The sequence below is a fragment of the Sapajus apella genome, unplaced genomic scaffold (genome assembly GCF_009761245.1).
Source record: "Sapajus apella isolate SASKATOON/1434 unplaced genomic scaffold, GSC_monkey_1.0 scaffold920, whole genome shotgun sequence".
Taxonomy (NCBI): domain Eukaryota; kingdom Metazoa; phylum Chordata; class Mammalia; order Primates; family Cebidae; genus Sapajus; species Sapajus apella.
This window is the reverse complement of record NW_022437846.1, coordinates 5944-17309: the sequence shown is the minus strand read 5'-3', so window position 1 is coordinate 17309 and position 11366 is coordinate 5944. Positions and strand designations below refer to the sequence as shown.

Genomic DNA, 11366 nt, shown 5'->3' with positions numbered 1-11366 from the left:
CGTGATCCACCCGCCTCGGCCTCCCAGAGTGCTGGGATTACAGGCTTGAGCCCGCGGAACTAGTGTGTGTGTGTGTGTGTGTGTGTGTGTGTGTGTGTGTGTGTGTGTGTGTGTGTGTGTGTGTGTGTGTGTCTCAGTCAGGCACATAGGGATACTAACAATAGGGGTAACTTTAAATCAAGCTTTTGGCTTGCACTTTTTTTTTTTTTTTGAGACAGAGTCTCACTCTGTCACCCAACAAAAGACTATTTTAAAAATCAGTAGGTACAATGAGGAAAAGGATCAAACAGAACTCAAAATAAAATATAAAATCACTAATGTGAAAATCTTAATGGACACATTAAACAACAGATTAGAAATTATTAAGGAGAAAATCAGTGAACTAGAAGACAGATAAGAAATTATCCAGAACGGCTGGGCTCGGGTAATCTCAGCAGTGTGAGAGGCTGAGGTGGGTGGATCACCTGAGGTCAGGAGTTTGAGACCAGCCTGGCCAACATAGTGAAGCCCCATCTCTACTAAAAATCCAAAAAAATTAGCTGGGCGTGGTGGCGCATGCCTGTAATCCCAGCTGCTCTCGAGGCTGAGGCAGGAGAATTGTTTGAACCCAGGAGGTGGAGGTGGCAGTGAGCTGAGATCACACCATTGCACTCCAGCCTGGGCAACAAGAGTGAAACTCTCCCAAAAGAAAAAAAAAATTTTCAAAATAGTATAGCAAATACCCATATACTCCTCATCTATAGTCACAAAGTTTAATATTTCCTCACATTACTTTTATGTATTTTTTCCCCCTGAACTAATTAAGTCTGAATACATAACATTTTACTCCTAAGTACTTCATCATGTGTCTCTGAAGAACAAGGGCATTACTTTCTCCTATGTAAACAATACAAATGTCATTCTCAGGAAATTTGATGTAAGTTCACTACTTACACAATAATGTCCTTTATAGCCTTTTTTTTTTGTAGACAAGGTCTCTCTCTGTCACCCAGGCTGGAATGCAGTGGCCCAATCTCAGCTCACTGCAACCTCCACCTTCTCAGTTCAAGTGTTCGCCTGTAATCCCAGGTAATCAGGAGGCTAAGGCACCAGAATCACTTGAACCTGGGAGGCAGAGGTTGCAATGAGGCAAGATGCCATTGCACTCCAGCCTGGGCGACAGAGCAAAACTATCCCCCTGCCAAAAAAAAAAAAAGAAAAGAAAAAGAATAAGGCAAATTCTATCTCATTAAAATCTTTCAATTGTATAACCTAAAACTTACAAAAACTGTAGAGAAAGAAGCTAGTACGGAAAAAGCAAGCCTACCCTTTATGTCATTCAGAGAACTGGGACCGCCATGAGACTGGTCTGCCTCACATACGGCCCTCCAGAAGTCCTGCTCTGCCACACTGGAGGCTTGGCCTTCATTTTGCAGACTTAGAGCCAACATGAAGTCCAAGTTTGCACTGTCTTCACCACCCTCTTTGGGGGGCTGTCGGCCTCTATTCCTTTCCTGCCTCTCTTGTTCTTCAACTGAAAAACAAAAACAAAAAAAAAAAACCCAGCATTCAAGATACATTAAAAATGTTACCACCCTCAAGTCAAGTCCATGTCTAGCAAATAGTCAAGGTTTACAGACGTCTGGACAGAACAAAAATGACCAAGCTCAACTAGCTGTCTGCACTCTCTGGGTCTCCTAGCTCTGAACATTAAAGTCTGCCATGTGAAAAGGCTCCATTATTATTCTAATTGTATTGTTATTTTGTTTTCTTTTTTTTTTCTATCTATGTGGGGTTTCTACTAGCTGCTAAGTTCTAATTGTATTGTTAAGCAATATTACTGAGCCATAATTATGAGACAGGCACTGTGCTAAACATTTTATACTTATTTTCTGCATTATGAAATGGTTTAAAGCACGAGGTCAGATTACCTGAATTTAAATCTCAGTTCTACCTTCAAATTTACCTACCTTCAAATAACGAGAGAAATTAAATGAGTTAATACATGTAAGGCACTTTGTATATGCCTGAGGGAAATAAGATACAGGTTGAATATACCAATCCAAAAATCCAAAATTCAAAACTTTCTGGGCATCAATATGACTCTCAAAGAAAATGCTCACTGAGGAGGTTGCAGTGAGCCGAGATCACACCACTGCACTCCAGCCTGGGCAACAACACTGAGACTCTGTCTCAAAACAACAAAAACAACAACAACAACAACAAGAAAATGTTTACTGGAACATTTTGTATTTCAGATTCTCAGATCTGAGATGCTCAACCAGTATGTACAATGCAAATACTTCAAAAGCTAAAACACTTCTGGCCCCAAGTATTTTGGATAAGGGATACTCAATCTGTATATGTGTTGGCTATTTACAACACTGTCATCATTCTCACCATTTTGAGCCCGAACTATAATCCAAGAGAGGTTATTTCCATTTTATAGTAAAGTTAGGTATTCTTCCAGTGTTACCCAGCTATGGGCGGGTTTCTATAATCAAAACCTATCTGGCCCCAAAGCCCTGTTCCCATTTGCCTTGGGATCATTCCAGTTCCCTAATCCCAATCACAACTCACACAGATTATTCTGAATTGAAACCTGGGCTGTAATGTTCCTTTGGTTGGTAGTTCTATTGTGGAAAACATCTGATTCAAAGGCTCTCAGGGGCCTTCCCGGCAGCCTCATGGGTGGGTCCAAAGCCTCAATTTGTCTGAGGAGTTGGGATGCAATCCAGATTCCATCCTGACCCCAAGATTCATCATACACATTAGGAGGTATGGCAACCTCATTTCTCTTTTCCTCCCCCTCTCTCCCACAAACTTCAGGGTGAGTCTTCAGATCTTTCACAAGGACATTGCGACCACAGTTGCCACATAGTTCTGTCCGGGCACCACAATAATCTTCATGTTCCTTCAGCTTGAGAATGGAAAGTTCTAAATCACAGTGCTGGCAGACAGCAAGCCGCAAAGGGCACTCAGTCTCCTACAAAAGAGAGGAATGAGGCAGTTAATATGCATATCTAGGAAAGGCATGTTTTAGTATAGGGTAGGAAAAGCAAAAAGTATCTACTTCAATCATCTCTTCCAACCCTAGATTCTCATGCCATGTTTTTTTTGTTTGTTTCTGAGACAGAGTTTGGTTCTGCTGCCAGGCTGGAGTGCAGTGGCATGATCTCAACTCACTGCAACCTCTGCCTCGCAGGTTCAAGGGATTCTCCTGCCTCAGCATCTCAAATTGCTGGGACTACAGGTGCGCACCACCACACCCAGATAATTTTTGTATTTTTAGCAGAGACGGGGTTTCATCATGCCGGCCAGGATGGTCTCAATCTCCTGACCTCATGATCTGTCCACCTTGGCTTCTCAAAGTGCCATGTTTTTTTATGTATTTAACACTTAAGAGCCATAGCTTCTGCTTTTGTTCTTGCCACAAGAACAAATGAAAAAAAATTTGAAACCTGGGCTGTAACGTTCCTTTGGTTGGTAGTTCTATTGTGTTTTATTTTCCTCTACAAAGGAAAATAAAATCTTAGAGGGAGCCTATTCAGCCATCCCAACTATCATATGGTTTTGTACACCCATTACTAAGTTATCTAAAACCAGCCAGAGAAGTCCAGGAGCAAATAACAAGAATCATAGCAATTCAGATGTTTGTCAAAGCTCCACCAATGTCCCTTAACTACTACTCCAATTCAGTCTTAAGTACCTAACAATGAGGGAAAAAAATTGCACTTTAGAAAGACACAGGTTTCTCTAACCTTCATATTTGTATTTAGCACAGGCTTTATTATTATTATTATTTGACACAGAGTATTGTTCTGTTGCCCAGCGTGGAGTGCATGGTGTAATCTCGGCTCACTATAACCTCCACGTCCCAGGTTCGAGCAATTCTTCTGCCTCTTCTTCCTAAGTAGCTTGGGACCACAGGTGCATGCTACCACACCTGGCTAATTTTTTTTGTATTTTTAGCAGAGAAAAGGTTTCGCCACATTAGCCAGGTTGGTCTCAAACTCCCAGCCTCAAGTGATATGCCCACCTCGGCTTCTCAAAGAGCTGGGATTACAGGCATAAGCTACCATGTCTGGCCATTAGCACAGGCTTTAAATGGACCAAATAAACCAAGAATCACCAATGACAATGACCCAAAAGGTGTAAACAGACTCAGTAAATGAAGGGCAAAACCTTTATACTTAATTGGAAACTGTCACTAAAGCACTAAAAACATTAGAAAGATATAAAATATGTTACTATGACATGCTCATTCCAAAAAAAAGAAAGCTTAAACTTAGAACTTTAATGTAACATTTCAAAACTTTAGATACTTTATAACCACCTGCCAAAGAGCACAAACTTCTTTTCCTACAAATTAAATTTGGGTCAGGCACAGTGGCTCACATCTGTAATCCCAGCACTCTGGCAGGCTGAGGTGGGTAGATCACTTGAGGGGAGGAGTTCAAGACCAGCCTGGCCAACATAGCAAAACCCCATCTCTACTAAAAATATGAAAAAATTAGCTGGACGTGATGGTGCACATCTGTAATCCCTGCTACTCAAGAAGCTGAAGCAGGTTCACTTGAACCCAGAAGGCGGAGGTTGCAGTGACCCGAGATCACTTCAGTGCCCTCCAGCCTGGGTGAGAGTGAAACTGCGTCTCAAAAAAAAAAAAAAAAAATTAGCTGAGCATGGTGGCACACACCTGTAATCCCAGCTACTCAGGAGGCTGAAGCACAAGAATCACTTGAGCCCGGGAGGTGGAGGCTGCACTGAGCTGAGATCGTGTCACTGCACTCCAGCCTGGGCAACAGAGAGAAACTCAAAAAACAAATTAGCTCGGGTATGGTGGTTCACGCCTGTAATTCCAATACTTTGGGGGGCCAAGGCAGGCAGATCACTTGAGATCAGGAGTTCAAGACCAGCATGATCAACATGGTGAAACCACGACTCTACTAAAAACACAAAAATTAGCCAGGTGTGGTGGTACATGCCTATAATCCCAGCTACTTGGGAGGCTAAGGCAGAAGAATTGCTTGAACCTGGGAGGCAGAGGTTGCAGTGAGACAGTATCACTCCACTGCACTCCAGCCTGGACAACAGAGTAAAACTGTCTAATAAATAAATAAATAAATTGCCAGGCACGATGGCTCATGCCTGCATTCCCAGCACTTTGGGAGACCAGGGAGGGCGGATCACCTGAGGTCAGGAGTTCAAGACAACCTGGCCAACATGGTGAAACCCTATCTCTATTAAAATAGAAAAATTAGCCAGATGTGGTGGCACATGCCTGCAATCCAAGCTACTTCCAAGGCTGAGGCACAGGAATCACTTGAACCTGGGAGGCAGAGGTTGCAGTGAGCCAAAATTGCATCACTGCACTCTAGCCTGGATGACAGACAGAGCAAGACTCCATCTCAATTAAAAAAAAAAAAAAAGAAAGAAAAAAAAAATTGGCCAGGCACAGTGGCTCACACCTGTAATCCCAGCACTTTGGGAGGCCGAGGCGAGTGGATCACCTGAGGTCCGAAGTTCGAGATCAGCCTGGCCAACTTGGTGAAATCCCATCTCTACTAAAAATACAAAAATTAGGCAGGGCACAGTGGTTCACGCCTGTAATCCCAACACTTTGGGAGGCCAAGGTGGACAGAACACCTGAGGTGGGGAGTTTGAGACCAGCCTGACCAACATGGAGAACCCCAGCTCTACTAAAAATACAAAATTAGCTGGACATGGTGGTGTCTGCCTGTAATCCCAACTACTCAGGAGGCTGAGGCAGGAGAATTGCTTGAAGGTGAAGGTTGTGATAAGCCAAGATCGTACCACTGCACTCCAGCTCAGGCAACAAGAGTAAAACTCTGTCTCAAAACGACGACGACAACTAAAAACTAGCTGTATGTGGTGGCGGGCACCTGTAATCCCAGCTCTTTGGTAAACTGAGGCAGGAGAATCACTTGAACCCAGGAGGCAGAGGTTGCAGTGAGCCAAGATCATGCCATTGTACTCCATCCTGGACAATAGGAGTGAAACTCTGTCTCAAAAAAAAAAAAAACTAAAGTTCTATTCCAAATGCTACTCCAACATTTTCAGCACTGTTTGTATATGCATGAATTACCTCTTACAGAAAACACAATAAATTGATCAAAAGGGCTTAGGTAGCCCAGGCACAGTGGCACACGCCTATAATCCCAGCACTTTGGGAGGCTGAGGCAGGCAGATTACGAGGTCAAGAGATCAAGACCATCCTAGCCAACATGGTGAAACCCCATTCTACGAAAAATACAAAAATTAGCAGGGCATGGTGGCATTCACCTGTAGTCCCAGCTACTCGGGAGGCTGAGGCAGGAGAATCACTTGAACCCAGGAGGCGGACATTGCAGTGAGCTGAGATCATGCCAGTGCACTCTTGCTCTGTCGAGATTGCGACAGAGCAAGACTCCGTCTCAAAAAATAAAGAAAAGAAAAGAAAAAGGACTTAGGTAGCTGAGGAACAGGGGTAAAGAGACATGATTTTTACATATATCCTTTTTTGGCTTTAAAGTTGTATATCAGCTGGGCACAGTGGCTCACACCTATAATCCTAGCACTTTGGAAGGCCAAGGAAGGAGGACCGCTTGGGCCTAGGAGTTCGAGATCAAGTTGGGCAACATAAGGAGACCCTGTCTCTACAAAATAAAAAATAAAACAAAAAACCTAGCTTGGCGTGATGGCACATGCCTGTGGTCCCAGATACCTGGGAGGCTGAGGTGGAAGGATCGCTACAGCCCAGGCTGTAGTGAACCATGATGACACCACTGCACTACAGCCTTGAGATCCTGTCTGAAAAAATAATAAAAGAAAAATTAAAATTAAAAAATAAAATTCTATATCATGTAGATACAATGCCGATTGAGAAAGGTTTTTTTTCAAAAGCTTATTTTTTTCCACTCTGTCACCCAGGCTAGAGTACAGCGGTGTGATCTCAGCTCAATGCAACCTCCACTTCCAAAGTTCAAGCAATTCTCCTGCCTCAGCCTCCCGAGTAGGTGGGACTACAAGTGAATGCCACCACTCCCTGCTAATTTTTATATTTTTGGTAGAGTAGGGTTTCACCACGTTGGCCAGGCTGGTCTTGAACTCCCGGCCTCAAGTGATCCACCTGCCTTGGCCTCCCAAAGTGCTGGGATTATGGTGTAAGCCACTGCTCCTGGTAAATCAGTGATTTTTTTAAATAAAAGAGCTTTTCGGGCTGGGCATGGTGGCTCACGCCTATAATCCCAGCACTTTGGGAGGCCAAGACAGGCAGATCACTTGAGGTTAGCAATTCGAGACCAGTCTGGCCAACATGGTGAAACCCATGCCTACCAAAAATACAAAAATTAGCCAGGCGTGGTGGCAGGCACCTGTAATCCTAGCTACTCAAGAGGCTGAGATAGGAGAATCACTTGAGCTCTGGAAGCAGAGGTTGCAGTGAGTTGAGATTGCTCCATCGCACTGCAGCCTGGGCAACAAAAGTGAAACTCTAACTCAATAAACAAAAAATTAGTTGGGCATGGTAGCACACACCTGTAATCCCAGCTACTCAAGAGGCTGAGGCAGGATAGATAAAATCACTTGAACCTGGGATGTGGACATTGCAGTGAGCACTACAGCCTGGGTGACAGAGTGAGACTCAGTCTTAAAAAAAAAAAAGAAAAAAAAAATCCAACAAATTCTCAATAGGAAAAAAAAAAAATCACTGATTTAAATTACTCAATAGGAAAGAAACAAATAATTGCTCATTCATACCATGTAATATAGCACCTTCTTAACAACCCTAAGAAGTGCTGTGTTGAAGGAATGGATTGCTAGAAAAAGAAAAAAGTGCTAGTAACTTACCAAAACAGCAAATAAAGTAAAAATTATAGATAGGCAATCTCTGGTCTAAAATTGTCATACTGACTAGCAGGACTGTTAGGGAACACTTTGTACCTGGTACATGTGTAATAATTGGTATATCACTGTGGGACTCCTAGAAATAGCTGAGAGAGAACCTAGGAGAAGGAAAGTTTATTAAAGGTTGTTTTACACAGCAGGCAGATACTAGAGGCAGAGAAACACTATTATTGTTAATGTGACCTCAATCATAACCCCCCAGGCTGATGATGCCTAGTAAAACATACATCAAATGCTTAGAAAAAAAATAATGAAAGTCAGAGTGCCAAGGTATTTAAGAGATGTTTTTCTCTAAGTTCTAGAGTTATGAATGGTTCTTATTCTCTTTTTATGCTATTTTCCAAATTTTCTACAACAAATATGAATTACCTTATTTATTTATTTATTTATTGAGATGAAGTTTTGAACTTGTTGCCCAGGATGGATTGCAATGGCACAGTCTCTGGTCATTGCAACCTCTGCCTCCCTGGTTCAAGCAATTCTCCTGCCTCAGCCTCCCAAGTAGCTGGGATCACAGGCATACACCACCATACCCAGCTAATTTTGTATTTTTAGTAGAGACAGGGTTGTTTTTTTTCTTCTTTTTGGCAGCCAATGTCTGTTAGAGATGGGGTTTCACCATGTTGACCAGGCTGATCTCGAACTCCTCACCTCAGGTGATCCAAAGTGCCGGGATTACAAGCATGGGCCACTGAGCCTGGCCTTTTAATTATTATTATTTTTTTTTTTTTTTTTTGAGACAGGGTCTCACTTTGTCCCCCAGGCTGGAATGTAGTGGCACAAACAGAGCTCACTGTAGCCTCAATCTCTGGGCTCAAACAATATCCTACCTCAGCCCCTCAAGCAGCTGGGACTATAGGAATGGACCACCATGCCCAGCTAATTTTTAAATTTTTTGTAGAGATGGGGGTCTCATGATACTGCCTGGACTGGCCTTGAGCTCCTTGGTTTAAGCAGTCCTCTCACCTTGGCCTCCCAAAGTGCTTGGATTACAGGCATGAGTCACTGTAGCCTGCCATGAATTATCTTTTAAATTAAGGGTAATTTAATTATAAATTTATAAAATAAAGTTGTTACAGTTTGAAGCACATAGAATGAAATGCATAAATCTTTTAAGTACATACCTTGGTGAATTTTTATATATATATATCCACTCTTGTATAACTACCACATAAACAGCGTTTGGATTTTTAAATTGGTGAATTTTCTCCAATTTTTAAATTAGAGAATTAACATACGCATTCAATGTTGACCAGTTCTGGCCAGGTGCCATAGCTCATGCCTGTAATATTAGCACTTTGAAAGCCAAGGAGGGAGGATCACTTGAGGCCAGGAGTTCAAAACTAGCCCGGGCGACATAGAGAAACCTCAACACTATGAAAAACAAAAATAAATAAAATTAGTCAGGCATAGTGGCTGACACCTGTAGTCTCACCTATGTGAGTGGATCATTTGAACCCAGGAATTTGAGGCTGCAGTGAGTTATGATCATGCCACTGCATGCTAGCCTGGGTGACAAAGTGAGACCCTGTCTCAAAGTTTTTAATTTAAAAACAAACAAAAAAAAAACTGGGACGGGCACAGTGACTCACACCTGTAATCCTAGCACTTTGGGAGGCTGAGGCGGGTGGATCACTTAAGTCAGGAGTTCAAGACCAGTATGGCCAACATGGTGAAACCCTGCCTTTACTAAAAATATAAAAATTAGGCCAGCCGTGGTGGCTCACAGCTGTAGTCCCAGCACTTTGGGAGACCAGGGTGCCTGGATCATGAGGTCAGGAGATTGAAACCATCCTGGCCAACATGGTGAAAACCCGTCTCTACTAAAATAGAAAAAAGTCACCAGGCGTGGTGACTTGCATCTGTAGTCCCAGCTACTCGGGAGACCGAAGCAGGAGAATTGATTGAACCCAGGAGGCAGAGGTTGCAGTGAGCCGAAATAGTGCCACTGCATTCCAGCCTGGCAACAGAGTGAGAAAAAAAAAGTACAACTTTGGGCTGAGCACAGTGGCTCATGCCTGTAATCCTAGCACTTTGGCAGGCCGAGGCAGGAGGACCACTTGAACCTAGGAGTTCAAGACCAACCTGGGCAACACAGCAAGACCCTGTCTCTATTTAAAAAAAAAAAATCCTTTGGCCAGTTTTATTTATCTCAATAAGCGAGCAAATAATACTCTATTCTCTCTCACCAAATGCTAAGGAAGTTCTTCAGATTAAATAGCATGTTATCCATGTGCTCAAGAATTTAAAATGCAATGACAACATTTAAGGCAGGCTGTGTGCTAAAGAGGTTATCCCATACTGGCAACCCCAGGGCTGGCTTCATATTCAGTGAGGCTGCCAATAAACAAACCCCATCAGCAATGATAGGCTCAGTTCCAAAGGGAGACACTTTGGGAGTCTCAATATACACAAGGGAGTTCCAACAGCCAGGTAGCCGAAACTGGCAGCAGTCACATAGTCAAGGCTTTAAACAGGCTTTGAGAGACAGTATGCATGTGAACTCCTGGAGAACTAAGACTCAACCAGACTGGCTTTCTGCTTTGCATGTGGCTCTGTAATCTCAGTAGGACTGGTCCCATAGTAACTCACTCCATAGTGCAAGAGGACTAACCTCATGCTTCTTTAACAGCCTCTTCTCCAACTCCTTGTTACATTTGCAGGTCACCTAGAGTAAGAAATGAGAATCAATAAATTGGCTTTGTGACAATATGCTCATTTGTTATTGCACAATAGCAAATGGAATACATTTATGAACAACAGCAAATATAACACATGCATAAACATTTGGGTACTTGGTGGCTCACCTGACAGTGTTCTGCAGCCATATGAGTCTCCATGTCAGATTTGGGAAATGGTTCCTTGCAGATGGGACACATACCAATGTTCCTTTGACAGTGGATCTCATGGATGGTAAAGTTAAACACAGGAATTTCTTTTTTGCTACAGAAATAGACCAAAGAAAAAGGCAAGCATTACTGACTGATCTATGCCTTTTCTTCCACAGTGGTATCACATGGAAATCTGTCCTGTCCAATCTTTAGTCTCCATTATTTCTTTTTAGTGAATACCTAGCCTACGAACTCATGACTATTACCATTTCTGCTTTTCAATAACTCAATCCTGGCCGGCCACAGTGGCTCACGCCTGTAATCCCAGCACTTTGGGAAGCCTAGGCAGGTGGATCACTTGAGGTCAGGAGTTCAAGAACAACCTGGCCAACATGGTGAAACCCTGTCTCTACTAAAAATACAAAAATTAGCTGGGTGTGATGGTGGGCACCTGTAATCCCAGCTACTTGGGAGGTTTAGAACTAAATCCTGGCCAGGCGCGGTGGCTCATGCCTGTAATCCCAGCACATTAGCAGGCTGAGGCAGGTGGATCACTTGGGATCAGGAGTTCAAGACGAGCCTGGCCAACATGGTAAAACCCCACCTCTACCAAAAATATAAAAAATTAGCCGGGTGTGGTGGCGGGTG

The 11366-nt window shown here is 43.0% G+C and overlaps 1 protein-coding gene across 1 annotated transcript in view; it reads right to left on the bottom strand.

The window, feature by feature from the left end:
• Nucleotides 1–10830, bottom strand: part of LOC116546456 (TRAF-type zinc finger domain-containing protein 1) — a gene marked incomplete at its 5' end in the record, with an annotated part of 17002 nt that extends 6172 nt beyond the window's left edge. Inside the window, 4 exons of the mRNA XM_032272712.1 lie at nucleotides 1307–1513; nucleotides 2560–2965; nucleotides 10502–10555; nucleotides 10695–10830. Of these exons, the coding sequence (XP_032128603.1) occupies nucleotides 1307–1513; nucleotides 2560–2965; nucleotides 10502–10555; nucleotides 10695–10830 (803 nt within the window). The remainder of the gene's footprint in view (nucleotides 1–1306; nucleotides 1514–2559; nucleotides 2966–10501; nucleotides 10556–10694) is intronic.
• Nucleotides 10831–11366: the final 536 nt, after the last annotated feature.